At 43.5% G+C, this 18,182-nt stretch overlaps 1 protein-coding gene across 1 annotated transcript in view; it reads left to right on the top strand.

The window, feature by feature from the left end:
- The window catches only part of LOC135538744 (SH3 and multiple ankyrin repeat domains protein 3-like), a 245,766-nt gene that overhangs the window by 116,754 nt on the left and 110,830 nt on the right, over positions 1–18,182 (top strand). The window contains exons 4-7 of the mRNA XM_064964649.1: positions 2,233–2,341; positions 6,093–6,244; positions 7,023–7,190; positions 10,956–11,072. Of these exons, the coding sequence (XP_064820721.1) occupies positions 2,233–2,341; positions 6,093–6,244; positions 7,023–7,190; positions 10,956–11,072 (546 nt within the window). The remainder of the gene's footprint in view (positions 1–2,232; positions 2,342–6,092; positions 6,245–7,022; positions 7,191–10,955; positions 11,073–18,182) is intronic.

Genomic DNA, 18,182 nt, shown 5'->3' with positions numbered 1-18,182 from the left:
CACATTGCTAGCTAAGCATCCCTCCGGCCTTTCTAGTAATGCATTTCATAGTACACACGCACAGACTTATCTTCCCACACACGTATGTTTCTGGCAGTCAGAGCTCACTCTTTGTATCCTATCACCATAACAACCACTTATCATATATTCTGAAAAAAGCCAGAGTGAATTTCTCCTCAGTACAGCTGATGATGGTGAGAGGAGCAGTCGGCAGTCATTCTCAGTGCCAATGTGTGTGTGTGTGTGTGAGTGAGCCAGGGTAGCCAGGTATGGGCGAGAGCGGAGATGTCTCTGAGTGAGGGAGCACGAGAGAGACGTGTAGTTGTGAAGGAGTTAAAGAGAGGGATTTTGGAAGGACGGATATATTTGACGCCTTACATGGTGAGTGGCACACGCCTTCTACATGATGTTCCGCTAATTAGCGATGCTGGTCACAGGCAAGGTGTGTGTGGTGTGTGTGTGTTTTGTGCAAGCGTGTGTACAGTATGTCTGTAAAAAAGAATCCTTTGTTTGTGTCACTGCACCTTTTACTTTGTGTGTGTGTGTGTACTGTAGGTTTCAGTGCATGTGGTGGTTATGTAACAAGTGAGGCAGAGAAACCTTGAGAATAGAATAGTAATGATATCTCTCTGTTAGCCAGATGGGTTATATCTGAACACAGCTCTCTCCTCTCGCCTCTATGTTTAATACCATCTCTTTATCTCACAATAAAGTTATGTTAGATACTATACCAATATAGTCTTGACTACTTCAGATACTGTGTGTTCAAACTGTATTGAATATTTCAGATGCTGTATCAATATTGTATGACCTATTTCCTATTTCTCAATGATGTTAGCTGGATTGAATTTAAAGCTACATCGACAGTGGAATCATTATTTCACAGAAAGCTGTTGTCAGCATATGGAATCTCTCAAGTAACCCAAGGTTTTTAAGTCCGTAGTATTGATTGAGAATATTTTACAGGTTGGTAATTAGGCTAATAGGGATTCGAGTCAGGCTTTGGGATAAATACCATTTACATTCAGTCAATTCAGGTATTAAACAGAAATTCAAATTGAATCACTAAGTAACTGAATTGAAGTGGAAATTCACCTCAAACTTTTATTCAGATAAAATAATTAAATATGTATTGTCCTCACATAGTACTCTATGGCTGTGGTGTTTTGCTTGCAAACTTCCTTGTTTCAGTAGTACTACAGAAGTAGATAAGTGGGGACCAGATAGATTCTGGTCCAAATCCCTATTTGGACAGTTCTGTGTGTGGCTGCATGGTGTTATTTTATGAATGAGCTTTCCAGCCTTGTACAGCAGATGCAGATGTGTACGTATCCCAATTCACTCTCCAAACATCTGGGTGAGATAGTTATCTGTAATGGTTGAAACGCTTTACTGCAATGAGCTGAATATCAAGCAAAGGTTACAAAGATAAGGATATACAAAATTCCCTCTTTGGTGTGAAACTGTAACATACAACTGAATATTGGGAGTAAAGACCACACCTCAACTCCTCTGCTTTCAATAACCAATGGCTGTACATACACCCAATCTACCTCACACCTGTGTGTTTTCCATATTGTGATGAATTTATTGAATTGAAATGGACTTGACCCCAAACCTAAGGGCTGTTTCCTTTACTAATAATGCACAGTTTAGGAACTAGTTGGTTCCATGGATAAGTGGTCTGATCCTTTAAAGAGAAGTGCTATGTACTGTATTTTGTTCTTGATGAATAGAAAGTGAGTTGTTTGCTGCTTTGGAAGTACAGAGAGATGGAATATTGCGGTCTACCCAACGGTGCCTAATGCACTACTGTATCCACCTAAATCTTCCACTTGGACTGACATGGAACACAAACACACACGGGAGTGTGCTTCAGCTTTCATCTCGCACCTGCATTATTAAACATCTCTATCCACATGAGTGTTACATCACCCAATCACAGCTCTCTCTCCCTCTATGTTTTATCTTTCTCTATATCTCCCTAACTGTCCTTCATTCGCTCTATTTCACTACCTCTCTTTTTCTCTCCCCTCCTTCCCTGTTCACTCTATTTCTCCTCCTTCATCAATCTCTTTATCGCTCTCTCTTTCTCACTCCCACCCCCTCTCTCAAACTCTACATCGCTCCCCCTCCTCAATATTAAATGCAATTACATTTGCATGAATTACATTTAAATATGTGTTTAATACCAGTTGAATGACATGGACTCTCTACCTGTCTGTCTCCCAGGCGAACCTGAAGAAGTTTATGGAGTATGTACAGCAGAGGAACATCGAAAAGGTGTCCAAGTTCCTGGAGAAAGGTCTGGACCCCAACTTCCACGACCCTGAATCGGGAGGTGAGGAGACAGGCGCACCTCTAGCATCCAGAAATGATAAAATCAAAGAGACATGCAGAGTTAATTTAGATTGAACAAAACAGTGCTACAATATGTGAATAAAAACATGCTCATTGATGAGATAATAATTAGGTGGGTTCTTACATTTGTACTAGTGTGGATTATACACGTGTGATAATTTTTTTGTTGCATAGCCCACTCCCCCTGAGACACAGCCATTATTGATGGTGACCCAGGAGCAATTAGGGTTAACTACCTTGCTCAAGGACACATCAACAGATTTCTCACCTAGGCGGCTCGAGGTTTCGAACTAGCAACCCACAGTTACTGGCCCATCTCAACCGCTAGGCTACCTGCCCCTGGGTGCTAACAACTTCCCTGCAGATGTCATTGATTACTGGCGAGAGAACAAACAATGGTTAGCTGAGCCACAGTACTATTTGATATACACTGAGTGTACAAAACATTCCATATAGACTGACCAGATGAATCCAGCTGAAAGCTATGATCCCTTATTGATGTCACTTATTAAATCTACTTCAATCAGTGTAGATGAATGGGAGGATACAGGTTAAAGAAGGATTTTTAAGCATTGAGACATATTGTGTATGTGTGCCATTCCATGGGCAAGAAAAAAGATTTAAGTGCCTTTGAACAGGTAGTAGGTGGCAGGCTCACCGGTTTGAGTGGGTCAAGAAGTTTTCACGCTCAACAGTTTCCCGTGTGTGTCAAGCAGAGGCCGTCAATGCCGTTTAAGATGAGAGGACAATTGATGAGAGATGCTACCTCTGATAAGACAAGGGGTGGGAGTGTGAGTCTTCTTGTCAATAACAGCTGGTGTGCGGTGTCTAATATTAAAGAAGTCTCGAGGTATTGCTCGCCTGAGGTAGAGTATTTTAACCTGCGTATTGTGATCGCGTTTGGTGTACGGGGACAAAATAAATGTATGCACGATGGCACATGCGCGCAGCCGGTTTGGGTTCCGTGTAAGACCGCTCTCAACCAACTCTATAAGGCCATAAGCAAAGAAGAAAATGCTCACCCAGAAGCGGCGATCCTAGTGGCCGGGGACTTTAAACGCAGGAAAACTTAAATCAGTTTTACCAAATTTTTACCAGCACATGTCACATGTGCAACAGGAAAATACATTTTAGACTACCTTTACTCCACACACAGAGATGCATACAAAGCTCTCCCCCGCCCTCCATTTGGCAAATCTGACCATAATTATATCCTCCTAATTCCTGATTCCTGCTTACAAGCAGAAACTAAAGCAGGAAGCACCAGTGACTTTGTTTTGCTATTCATCCAATGGCATTGAGGAATACACCAACTCGGTCATCGGCTTCATCAAAAAGTGCATCGATGACGTCGTCCCCACAGTGACTATACGTACATATCCCAACCAGAAGCCATGGATTACAGGCAACATTCGCATCGAGCTAAAGGCTAGAGCTGCCGCTTTCATGGAGCGGGAGACTAATCTCGACACTTATAAGAAATTCCGCTATGCCCTCAGACGAACCATCAAACAAGCAAAGCGTCAATACAGGATTAAGATTGAATCCTACTATACCTGCTCTGACGCTCTTCGGATGTGGCAGGGCTTGAAAACTATTACGGACTACAAAGGGAAACCCAGATGCAAGCTGCCCAGTGACACTTGCCTAGCACTAAATGCCTTTTATGCTCTCTTCAAGGCAAGCAACACTGAAGCATGCACGAGAGCACCAGCTGTTCTAGATAACTGTGTTCACAAAGCCGCTGTGCCAGACGGATTACCAGGATGTGTACTCAAAGCATGCGCGGACCAACTGTCAAGTGCCTTCACTGACAATTTCAACCTCTCCCTGACCGAGTCTGTAATACCTACATGTTTCAAGCAGACCACCATAGTCCCTGTGCCCAAGGTAACCTGCCTAAATGATTACCGCCCTGTGGCACTCACGTCAGTAGCCATGAAGTGCTTTGAAAGGCTGGTCATGGCTAACATCAACAGCATCCTCACAGACACCCGAGACCCACTCCAATTCTCATACTGCCCCAACAGATCCACAGATGACGCAATCTCAATCGAGATTGGAGGACATCCTCTGGAAGTTGTCATAATTAGTTTGTAAGTCTATGGAAAGGGGTGAGGACCATGAGCCTCCTAGGTTTTGGATTGAAGTCAATGTATCCAGAGGTGGACGGAAGCTAGCTGTACTCCGGCTACGCCATGGTGATACCCTACAGAGGGCTGTTGAGGCTACTGTAGTTTTTCTTGGCAAAGTAGTGTGATTTCATCAGTTATTTGGTGACGTGATTATATTCCGTGTAGTTTTATCTAAAAATGATACATTTTTTAATGATCTACAATTTACATTTTTATGAAATTCACTGAGGATGATGGCCCTCCCCTTCCTCCTCTGAGGAGCCTCCACTGGTATCAAAAATTGTCCACCACCCAAAGGAAATCCAGCCAACTTGACACAACTGTGGAATGCTTTCAACACCTTGCAGAGTCCATGCCCCGACAAATTGAGGCCGTTCTGAGGGCAAAAGGAGGTGCAACTCATAATTAGGGAGGTGTTACTAATGTGTTGTACACTCAGTGTATGTTCCACAGTATTAAGAGAGTAGATATTATTGTGATACTGCGTACATTCAGACACACAGTATCAAAACAGCTATCGTCCAATCAGGAATTTACTCCCCACCGAGGTTCCTGTTCTACTGATTGAACTTCCTGAGGATACTTATTATCAGTGTTATTATTAAAGAGAGGGAGAGAGATACAGAGATAGACGGACAGATACAGAGACTGACAGACAGAAATAGACAGACAAATATTCAGACAGACAGATGGACAGATACAGTGATAGAGAGACAGACAGACGTAGATAACGAGTGCTGTGATTGTTCGGGTTGGCTGCCCACTGAGTGATATCTGTCTGGCCCTCTCTGCCACATCCCAATGCATGCTGGGTAAAGATGGATTATTCTTCATGCTAATCTCCTCATGTTTATGCAAATGTTTGTGCAGTCATTTGTTGAGAGCCTCCAATGGGGTGACCTCTGGGAGGGAGAGGGAGAGGGAGAGGGAGGGAGAGAGAGAGAGAGAGAGAAAGAGAGAGAGAAAGAGCAAACAAAAGCAAAACAAACATTTTGATGAAGAGAACTACATTTAAAATAATGAGATTGATGGCTTCTAACGCCTTAATCACACCGACAGCGTCATTGCGCAAAATGCTACGCAACGCAGCGTTCCATTGGAAATTAATTTACTTCTTGTGTACCAAAATGCAATGATGCTGTCGGTGTGATCGAGGCGTTAGTGTTAAGTTGCATCATCATCATCATCAAACAAACACACACACATACACACACACAGATTGTTTGCTAACTCCGACACTCTTATCTGGTTCTGGTAAACACAAACTCCATCATGTTTATCACAAAGTCATTTCGCTGATGAGGCTCTCAAATGCACAATATTTGTCTTCTTAAATTAATCACTTGAAATTGATGAGAGTGGATTCATCTGGAAATGGAACTAGTATTTTATTCACCCTGCCCTTATCACTCTAATCAGAGACATTTAAAGGGATCGGCCTTCTCATACAAATGCTTTGATTCATTTAAATACAAACAGTTAAAGTCAACCCTAATGCTGAATGCATGCTTCTGTCTCAGTACTATGCAGAATGTACACTGAAAAGCCGTTCCGTTATATATTAAACCTAGTTCCTCTCTCCCCTGTGTGCTGTAGAATGTCCTCTGACCATGGCGTCTCAGCTGGAGGGCTGTGCAGACCTCATCAAGGTGCTGAAGAGTGGAGGAGCTCACCTGGACTTCAGGACCCGAGACGGCATCACTGCACTGCACAAGGCTGTCCGCACCAAGAACCATACGGCCCTCATAGTGAGTACACACACGTACAAACACACGCACAAACACACGCACACAATTATTTTTCTATCCTTGAGTGGACCTAAAATTGATTTCCATTCAAAATCCTATGTTCCCTAACCCCTAACACCTAAACTAACCCTTAACCCTAATTGTAACCCTAAGCCTAATTGTAACCCTCACCCTAAATCTAACCCCTAAGCTAAAATAGCCTTTGTGCGAAACTGGGAAACTTTTGGGGATTGCAGGTCACCACAAAGATAGAAGAACTAGACCACACACACACACACTCACTCACTTTCTGCTTGTCATAAGTAAGAGTCTGACTCACATGATTTCCTCAGTGTGTATGTGGGTGCTAAGTACTCTCTTCCGAGACCTGACTGAAAAGATGCTTTTATTCAATGGGCTTCTTGTGCCCTCCCTGGCTCACTGGGTTTTCATCTGCTATGAGGAGGTTAGGTTGTTGTCTTTAATGAGTAGGCGTGTGCTCAGTGAATGGATGTGTATCATTACTGAATGCCTCTGATATGACTCATCATTGTTCTCATCCTGAGAGCTATAGCTGTAGTGCACAAAAACCCATCATCTTAATGGACTACTCTATGTCCCTCTTTTTGATCTACATGAGTGCAGAAGCCTATGATAGAAAAATGTAGATCCCACAAAGGAAATGGATAGTGTTTTCATACAGGGGTTTTCATAGCTTCTGTTGGGCTTGAAGTGAGTGTGTGCATTGTGTGTGTGTGTGTTCTCTAACTTTCCCTCTCGTTCTCTTTCTCTCTGCCAGACGTTGCTGGACCTGGGTGCGTCTCCTGACTATAAGGACAGTCGGGGGTTAAGTCCGCTCTATCACAGCTCTATGGTAGGAGGAGACCCCTACTGCTGTGAACTTCTGCTCCATGACCACGCTCAGGTGGGCTGTGTGGACGAGAACGGATGGCAGGAGATACACCAGGTAAACACACACATACGCACCTGCCCGCAGATGCCAAGATTATGCTTTAATACTGTTTATGCATCAAATAAGGTTCCTCAGTACTGTCTCATCTGTGTGTGGGACTTGGCGCTGGGGGCTTGGCGCTGGCAATTGATTTATGATGGCTTGGTGATAGAACCTACAGAACCTGCATGCCATAGGTTGAGTTGGTGTTTGTGTATTATGAGGTACCAGGGAGGAGATGTCTCTGTTGTGGACGGTTGATGGGAGGAACCTTGACCTAGGGGCTAAACCATGATTTCTATACAATTGGAACAGTCTTCACAGCAAATGCTATCTGGCTGGGGGATACTCCTTTCTCAAATCCTAACCTTTTGACCCATTCCAGACATTTGTTGTTTGTCATGGACATTCAGGAGGATGTACGTTGCTATAAAGAGCTGTACCCCAAATCTGCTCGTTAGGCTCTCAACAATTTACCAGCTCCATTATTGCAATTGTAATCAATAATAAAGATTGATTGTTTGAAGAAATAACAAAGGTCGTTCTCACTTGGTTAGAATTTCCACCACACCCATCCACAAATGCCTAACTATATGTGATAAAGTGAAAATCTGAGTCCTGCACCCGACCCTAACCTGCTAGTCATCATTGATTATGTTATTTTCCCACCAGTCTGATTTAGTGCCTGGTCTTGTCCACAAACAGTATGTAAGTACGTGTTCCTGAACATCTTATCTTTCAGGTCATAATATTTGGTTACTTAAATCATTCAAAAGATAGAGAAACATTTGTAGGAAGAAACATAAGCCGCTCTGTTAATTACAACCGCATCTAGCAGCTACCGGTTCTATGAACCACCTCATCTCGCGATGCCATTTTCAAACCACATGGGTTTGCGAACTCTAGATTGGGAAACTCTGAGTTAGGCCCTAAAGTTTAGGCTTACGCACTAATGGCAGATAAAAGTAAACCACACAATATTTTATGTCCCTAAACCCAACCAACCCAATGGATATAACCGCGGGGATTGCAGGTTATGAGTCAACCTGCTCATCACTAACACACACACACACACACACACACACACACACACACACACACACACACACACACACACACACACACACACACACACACACACACACACACACACAGACACAGAGACAGAAACAGACACAGACACAGACACAGACACACACACACACACGGACACACACACACACACACGGACACACACGCACACACACAGACACACACGCACACACACACACACACACACACACACACACACACACACACACACACACACACACACACACACACACACACACACACACACACACACACACACACACACACACACACAAACACAGAGACAGAAACAGACACACACACACACACACACACACACACACACACACACACACACACACACACACACACACACACACACACACACACACACACACACACACACACACACACACACACACACACACACACACACACACACACACACACACAGACAGAAACAGAAACAGACACACACACACACACACACACACACACACACACACACACACACACACACACACAGACACACACACACACACACACACACACACACACACACACACACACACACACACACACACACACACACACACACACACACACACACATATACAGAGAGAGACTGCTCTTCCCAGACATAGACACTACTGTAGATCCGGACTGACATTTTGAGGAAACCTTCCGTTGATTAGGAAGAAAATGTAGCGGAAGAGCAAAGCGGAACAAGTACAGTATTAATTTCCTAATTGGATGGGGCACCAAAGCACTGCAGACTTCATAAGGTTTTAAATGGAGGGAACAGGAGTACCACTACAGGGCTTGATAAAACTCTGCAGACCCTGTCATTATATAAACCATAAAGGACTGGAGCACTAGAACTCAGTCAACAGCACTGTGTCCACAGTGCTCTAATGTTCCCACCAGTCTCTCTTCTACTCTACTCTCCACACCAGCATGTCTGGGGACATCCATGGTGATCCCCCCCCCCCACCTGCTTGCCCTGTTCTTCCCTGACACCATCTTCAGAGCACAGCCACCACAGAACTCAATGCAGAGACCTACAGTATAATCAGGATCAACCAGGTGTTCACAAACTTTTTTGTTGTGCGACCCCATTTTGATATCCAAGCATTGTCATGACCCCTCCATGTAAAAAAAAAGGTGATGTAATCCATGGCCAATGCTTACTTTTTAAATTGGGGCTATGACAGTCTATAACAAATCAGTATGAAAGCCTACTGTAAAAGTACTGTAAAAGTACTCAGTCTGAAGGAAGAATGGTCGGAAGTGACTGAAATGGATCAGAAAGGTATTGGGAAGTTCAAAACATCATCAGGCAATACTTTTTACATGATCTTCTGTGTAGAAAAGAACAACGTCATTGATGATGTTCTTTTCCCCCCAGTCTGATTTAGAGCCCGGTCTTGTCCTCTCTATTCTATGCATTATGGAGTGTAACAGAAAACCAGTGGTGGAAAAAGTAACCAATTGTCAAACTTGAGTAAAAGTAAAGATACCTTTATAGAAAATGGCTCAAGTAAAATTAAAAGTCTAAAAATATTTGTTTTTAAATATACTTAAGTATCAAAAGTAGGTCAAATTGCAAAAATATACTTAAGTATCAAAAGTAAAGTATAAATAATTTCAAATTCCTTATATTAAGTAAACCAAAAGGCACAATGTTCTTGTTTTTAAATTTACAGATAGCCAGGGACACACTCCAACACTCAGACAATTTACAAACTAAGCATTTGTGCTTAGTGAGTCCTCCAGATCAGAGGCAGTAGGGATGACCAGGAATGTTCTCTTGATAAGTGAGTGAATTGGACCACTTTCCTGTCCAGCTAAGCATTGAAAATGTAACGTGTACTTTTTTATGTCATTGAAAATGTATGGAGTTAAAGTACATTCTTTTCTTTAGGATACATTCCTTAAGAAGTAAAAGTAAAAGTAGTCAATTAAAAGTAAAAGCAGTCAAAAATATAAATAGTAAAGTAAAGATACCTAAAAAAAGACTTAGTATTTTTACTTAAGTACTTTACACCATTGCAGAAAATGGCAGAAAAAATATAGTGTGCCTGAGAGTCTTATCTTTCAGTGATGGGGTTATAATATTTGTAGCTTAAACCGCTCAAAAGATTTGTAGGAAGAAAACAGAGACTGCTTTTCCGAGTTTCTCTCGTGACCCCAAATTTAAATCTGGTGACCCCACATAAAGTCCATAGTTTGGGATACTCTGGACTGAACTGACGGCTGCTGGTAAAATAAAGAGAGATGCCAAAGGAGTGTGCGAGAAAGAGTGTGTATTTTGAGAGGGGAACTCTCACCCAGTTTGAATGGGGTGGAGAGAAAGCCAGCACTAAAACTGGACCTACAGGCCAACTTTCCAGAGCCCTCCATTACTATACTCCAATCAGTTACCTTCCCTTTCCCCCCATGGTATTAGTATTCAGTGTGTGTGTGTGTGTGTGTGTGTGTGTGTGTGTGTGTGTGTGTGTGTGTGTGTGTGTGTGTGTGTGTGTGTGAGAGATAGTGACAAGACAAAACAGAGAGGGAACAACAATTATAGTGCATGTGGGGGAGAGACAAAGAGAAGAAAACAGAGAAACGAAACTGTCTTTCTCCAATATCACACAGTGTATGATATCTCAATCACCCAAAATACCTCAATAACCCAAACTGGCATCCATGTGTCTCCACATACAGGCATGCCGTCATGGTCATGTTCAGCACTTGGAGCACCTGCTGTTTTACGGAGCCGACATGGCTGCTCAGAACGCCTCTGGAAACACCGCCCTTCACGTCTGTGCCCTCTACAACCAGGTAACACACTGTATGGTGCATATTGGCGGGGAGGGTTGTGTGTGTGGGTAAGTAGTGGTGTAGAGGAGTTTGATAAATATGTGTGTGTGTGAGTGTGAATGCATCTGTGTGTTAAGGCTGCGATTTGAAACGTTGCTATCACTTACTCTGTCAATATGTCCACTCAGGCAGTATCTTGCTGCTTGAAGACTTTTGAGTGGACAGACTGGCAAACGGAATGTAACTGATTACAAAAAAAACTACCTGTAGTCCTTTCGGTTACCAGAATTGTTTTTGTGACATTACTGAAACTTTTGAAAAACTAGATGATTACTTGTAGGATAACTAATAAATTAAAATCAAATCCAATTTTATTTGTCACATGTGCCGAGTACAACCGTGTAAATATATTACTTACAAGCCCTTAACCAACAATGCAGTTTTAAGAAAATAGAGGGATAGAGTTATAAATAGAGAAAATATTTACCAATTTTTTTTTTTTTTGTTTTTTAATTTTTTTTTTTTTAAATTTTACCTTTATTTAACCAGGCAAGTCAGTTAAGAACACATTCTTATTTTCAATGACGGCCTGGGAACAGTGGGTTAACTGCCTGTTCAGGGGCAGAACGACAGATTTGTACCTTGTCAGCTCGGGGGTTTGAACTCACAACCTTCCGGTTACTAGTCCAACGCTCTAACCACTAGGCTAACCACTAATAAAAAATGTAATTAAAAAATAACAATAAAATAACAATAAGGAGGCTGTGTGTGGGGATACAGCTTAGTCGAGGTAATTTGTTGGTATTGCGTATATCCGACACATGGGGACCTATTTTGACTCGCTGTGAGCATTGGCTCAGGAAATCTCGAATGAGTCTCTGTGCCAGAATGTAAGGCTGGATTGTGTTGAAGGCAGAAGAAAAGTCAACAAAAAGAACCCTGACATGGGATTTGGCCCCCTTTAGATGTCTATAGACCATGATAATACACCCTCTAGATGTCTATAGACCATGTTAATACACCCTCTAGATGTCTATAGACCATGATAATACACCCTCTAGATGTCTATAGACCATGTTAATACACCCTCTAGATGTCTATAGACCATGTTAATACACCCTGTAGATGTCTATAGACCATGTTAATACCCCCTCTAGATGGTATGCATATGAGATGAATAATGTAGGGTAAGTAACATTATATAAGGTAGCATTGTTTAAAGTGGCTAGTGATATATTTACAACATTTCCCATCAATTCCCATTATTAAAGTGGCTGGAGTTGAGTCAGTGTCAGTGTGTAGGCAGCAGCCACTCAATGTTAGTGGTGGCTGTATAACAGTCTGATGGCCTTGAGATAGAAGCTGTTTTTCAGTCTCTCGGTCCCAGCTTTGATGCACCTGTACTGACCTCGCCTTCTGGATGATAGCGGGGTGAACAGGCAGTGGCTCGGGTGGGCCCTCGGAGTGTGGTGTCAGGAAAATAACCTCACACTCAACATCAACAAAACTAAGGAGATGATTGTGGTCTATAGACATCTAGAGGGTGTAGTCTTCTTAACATGGTTAAGAAGACTACACCCTCTAGATGTCTATAGACCATGTTAAGGAGACTACACCCTCTAGATGTCTATAGACCATGTTAAGGAGACTACACCCTCTAGATGTCTATAGACCATGTTAAGAAGACTACACCCTCTAGATGTCTATAGACCATGTTAAGGAGACTACACCCTCTAGATGTCTATAGACCATGTTAAGGAGACTACACCCTCTAGATGTCTATAGACCATGTTAAGGAGACCTCACCCTCTAGATGTCTATAGACCATGTTAAGGAGACCTCACCCTCTAGATGTCTATAGACCATGTTAAGGAGACTACACCCTCTAGATGTCTATAGACCATGTTAAGGAGACCTCACCCTCTAGATGTCTATAGACCATGTTAAGGAGACTACACCCTCTAGATGTCTATAGACCATGTTAAGGAGACTACACCCTCTAGATGTCTATAGACCATGTTAAGGAGACTACACCCTCTAGATGTCTATAGACCATGTTAAGGAGACTACACCCTCTAGATGTCTATAGACCATGTTAAGGAGACTACACCCTCTAGATGTCTATAGACCATGTTAAGGAGACCTCACCCTCTAGATGTCTATAGACCATGTTAAGGAGACTACACCCTCTAGATGTCTATAGACCATGTTAAGGAGACTACACCCTCTAGATATCTATAGACCATGTTAATGGCATCATCAACTCCTCTGCTGGGCTGATAGGCAAACTGAAATGGGTCGAGGAGCTTCTGGGTGACCCTGACAATATGACTTTTCACAATTTTCTCAAGGCATTTCATTACTAAGGATGTCAAGGCGACAGGGTGGTAGTCATTCAGCACAGTGGGATTAGATGCTTTAGGAATTGGTATAATTATTGAGTTTTTCCACAATACTGGAACGTGTTGCTGGTTGACTGAGGATTGGAAAATGTCTGTAAAAAACACCAGCCAGTTGTTCAGCACAGTGCTTTAACACATGCCCACTTATTTTGTCTTTTGTGTGTGTTACATCCCCTGAACAACTTTAGAACATCAGACTGTTGAACAACAACTCCCTCAAACATTTGTAATGATGCTTCCATTTGTTTTACCTCCGTCACAATTCAAATCTTGAGAAGAAAACATTCAGTTCATTAGCCATGTTCTGGCCCTCATGTCTCCCAAGGTCAGCACTGGTTTTTCCCCTGCCTATGTGGGGGGCACTAGCCATGGATTTAGTCCCTTGCCAGGCCACCCTTGCGTTTCCTGAGGAGAGGGTCCTCTCTACCCTTTGCTTGTATGCCTCCTTGTCCACCAGTATCTGTCTTTTTATCTCAAGTCGTACATCTCTTAAAGCCTGTCTATCACCCCCAGCATAAACTGCCTTCTTCCTATCATGTAGTGATTTTAGATGTTTTGATACCCAAGGCTTGTTGTTAGGGAAGATTTTACAGGTCTTAGTAGGCACAACTGACTCAACACAGAAGTTTACATTACCTCTGTGAGTTCATCCAGATCAGAGCTGCTGTCCTCAAATACCTCCCACATTGTACAGTCAAAACACCCCTGGAGACCAAATACCTCCCACATTGTACAGTCAAAACACCCCTGGAGACCAAATACCTCCCACATAGTACAGTCAAAACACCCCTGGAGACCAAATACTTCCCACATAGTACAGTCAAAACACCCCTGGAGACCAAATACCTCCCACATAGTACAGTCAAAACACCCCTGGAGAGCAAATCCCTCCCACATAGTACAGTCAAAACACCCCTGGAGACCAAATACCTCCCACATAGTACAGTCAAAACACCCCTGGAGACCAAATACCTCCCACATAGTACAGTCAAAACACCCCTGGAGACCAAATACCTCCCACATAGTACAGTCAAAACACCCCTGGAGACCAAATACCTCCCACATAGTACAGTCAAAACACCCCTGGAGACCAAATACCTCCCACATAGTACAGTCAAAACACCCCTGGAGAGCAAATCCCTCCCACATAGTACAGTCAAAACACCCCTGGAGACCAAATACCTCCCACATAGTACAGTCAAAACACCCCTGGAGACCAAATACCTCCCACATAGTACAGTCAAAACACCCCTGGAGACCAAATACCTCCCACATAGTACAGTCAAAACACCCCTGGAGACCAAATACCTCCCACATAGTACAGTCAAAACACCCCTGGAGACCAAATACCTCCCACATAGTACAGTCAAAACACCCCTGGAGACCAAATACCTCCCACATAGTACAGTCAAAACACCCCTGGAGACCAAATACCTCCCACATAGTACAGTCAAAACACCCCTGGAGACCAAATACCTCCCACATAGTACAGTCAAAACACCCCTGGAGACCAAATACCTCCCACATAGTACAGTCAAAACACCCCTGGAGACCAAATACCTCCCACATAGTACAGTCAAAACACCCCTGGAGACCAAATACCTCCCACATAGTACAGTCAAAACCCCCTGGAGACAAGATATACTGTTGTCATACCAGATCTGGACAGTTTTAACTGTGGGTTTCTCCCACTCCAGGAGCCGACAGTAGGTTGGCCTGAGGTAGTTTTAACTGTGGATTTCTCCCTCTCCAGGAGCCGACAGTAGGTTGGCCTTTCTAGTTTTAACTGTGGGTTTCTCCCACTCCAGGAGCCGACAGTAGGTTGGCCTGAGGTAGTTTTAACTGTGGATTTCTACCTTTCCAGGAGCCGACAGTAGGTTGGCCTGAGGTAGTTTTAACTGTGGATTTCTCCCTCTCCAGGAGCCGACAGTAGGTTGGCCTGAAGTAGTTTTAACTGTGGGTTTCTCCCACTCCAGGAGCCGACAGTAGGTTGGCCTGAGGTAGTTTTAACTGTGGATTTCTCCCTTTCCAGGAGCCGACAGTAGGTTGGCCTGAGGTAGTTTTAACTGTGGATTTCTCCCTCTCCAGGAGCCGACAGTAGGTTGGCCTGAAGTAGTTTTAACTGTGGATTTCTCCCACTCCAGGAGCCGACAGTAGGTTGGCCTGAAGTAGTTTTAACTGTGGATTTCTCCCTCTCCAGGAGCCGACAGTAGGTTGGCCTGAGGTAGTTTTAACTGTGGGTTTCTCCCTCTTCAGGAGGCGACAGTAGGTTGGCCTGAGGTAGTTTTAACTGTGGATTTCTCCCACTCCAGGAGCCGACAGTAGGTTGGCCTGAGGTAGTTTTAACTGTGGGTTTCTCCCTCTTCAGGAGCCGACAGTCCTATCAAGAGTCCTATTTTTTTACTGATTGTATGTGCGCAAGACTTTGCGCAAGTTACAGTTGTTAAATTCCCCTAAAATAAATTTAGGTGCGTCGGGGGAGATGGATTCCAGTTTCTGTGACAGATTATAAATAATCTCTGATGTCTTTGTTATTTTAGCTTTAGGTTGAATATACACAACGGTAACAAACAATTGGGGGAACTCACGGGGCAGATAGTAAAGTCGCAGTGACACAGAAAGCAGTTCAATGTCGGGGGTACAGAGTCTCTCTCTTACCAGGATTGATTTACACCACTGGTCCCTGACAAGCAGGCAGACGCCCCCATTGTGAAATATCCCTGTGATGGTCAGATCACGGTCCGCTCTGACCAGAGTGAAGCCGGCCGGCTCCACTTCTCTGTCCGGACCTCTGTCATCCAGCCAAGTCTCAGTAAATGCCAGCAAACAGGCCTCCCGATATTCGTGTTGGAAGTGCAGATTCGCTGACAACTCATCCGCTTTCCCCCTCAGTGACTGGGCATTAATCAGCAAGGTGGTGGGTAAGGGGAGTTTGTTCTTAATTTTTTTAAGTCTTTGTCTGATTCCCCCGCGTTTTCCACGTTTGCATTTGGGTTTGTGATCCACTCGCAGACAATCAGGTATTAGATGGGCCATTGGGATATCCATTGCGTTCGTATTTGTTGCATTGTAGTAATTGGATCCTTTATCCTAGGGTCCTTAGCTTAGTGATGAACTTTGTTGGCACTATGGTATTAAACGCTGAGCTGTAGTCAATGAACATTATCCTCACATAGGTGTTCCTTTTGTCCAGGTGGGAAAGGGCAGTGTGGAGTGCGATTGAGATTGTGTCATCTGTGGATCTGTTGGTGTGGTATGCAAATTGGAGTGGGTCTAGTGTTTCTGGAATGATGTTATTGACGTGAGCCATAACCAGCCTTTCAAAGCACTTCACGACGTGAGTGCTATGGAGCGGTAGTCATTTAGGTAGGTTGCTTTTGCTTTCTTGGGCACGGGGACTATGATGGTCTGTTTGAAACATGTAGTTACAGACTTGGTCAAGGAGAAGTTGAAAATGTCAGTGAAGACACTTCCCAATTGGTTCACGCATGCTCCGTCTGGCCCCTCGGCCTTGGGAATGTTGACCTGTTTTAAGGTCTTGCTCACATTGGCTACATAGAGCATGATCACACCGGAACAGCTGGTGCTCTCATGCATGCTTCAGTGTTGCTTCCCCAAAGCAAGCATAAAAGGTATTTAGCCCATCTGGTAGGCTTGCGTCACTGGGCAGCTTGCGTCTGAGTTTCCCTTTGTGGTCCGTAATAGTTTGCAAGCCCTGCCACATCTGACGAGCGTCAGAGCTGGTGTAGTATGATTCATTCTTAATCCTGTATTGACGCTTTGCCTGTTTGATTGTTTTTCTGAGGGCATAGCAAAGACTATCTTATAATCGTCCGGATGAGTGTCCAGGATCCAGTTCCATGAAAGCGGCAGCTCTAGCCTTTAGCTCGGTGCGGATGTTGCTTGTAATCCATGGCTTCTTTTTGGGGTATTTACATACGGTCACTGTGTGGATGACATCATCGATGCACTTATTGATGAAGCCGGTGACTGAGGTGGTATATTCTTCAATGCCATTGGATGAATCCCAGAACATATTCCAGTCTGTGCTAGCAAACAGTCCTGTGGCATAGCATCCGTGTCATCTGTTTAGCAGGAATCAGGAGGATAGAATTAAGGTCAGATTTGTCAACTGGAGGGTGAGGGAGAACTTTGTACGCGTCTCTGTGTGTGGAGTAAAGGTGGTCTAGAGTTTTTCTTCCTCTGGCTGCACATGTGACATGCTGTTAGAAATGAGGTAAAACTGATTTAAGTTTGCCTGCATTAAAGTCTAGGAGCACCACTTCTGCATGAGCATTTTCTTGTTTGCTCATGGCCTTATACAGCTTATTGACTGTGGTCTTAGTATCAGCATCGGTTTGTGGTGGTAAATAGACGGCTATGAAAATTATCGATTAAAACTCTCTTGGTAGATAGAGTGGTCTACAGCTTATCATGAGGTATTCCACCTCAGGCGAGCAATACTTCGAGACTACCATAATATTAAACACCAGCTGTTGTTTACAAATGGACACACAACCCCACCCCCCATCTTACCGGATGTAGCTGTTCTGTCCTACCGATGCACGGAAAACCCAGCCCTGTAAACTATCTGTGTTGTCGCTCAGCCACGACTCAGCCATGACGAAACATAAGATATTCCAATTGTTAATGTCTCGTTGGTAGGATGGTCTCAAACAGAGCTCATCCATTTTATTCTCCAGTGATTGCACAATGACTAATAGAATGG

Source organism: Oncorhynchus masou, unplaced genomic scaffold (assembly GCF_036934945.1).
Source record: "Oncorhynchus masou masou isolate Uvic2021 unplaced genomic scaffold, UVic_Omas_1.1 unplaced_scaffold_33___fragment_6___debris, whole genome shotgun sequence".
Lineage (NCBI taxonomy): Eukaryota > Metazoa > Chordata > Actinopteri > Salmoniformes > Salmonidae > Oncorhynchus > Oncorhynchus masou.
This window is presented reverse-complemented; position numbering and strand designations above follow the sequence as displayed.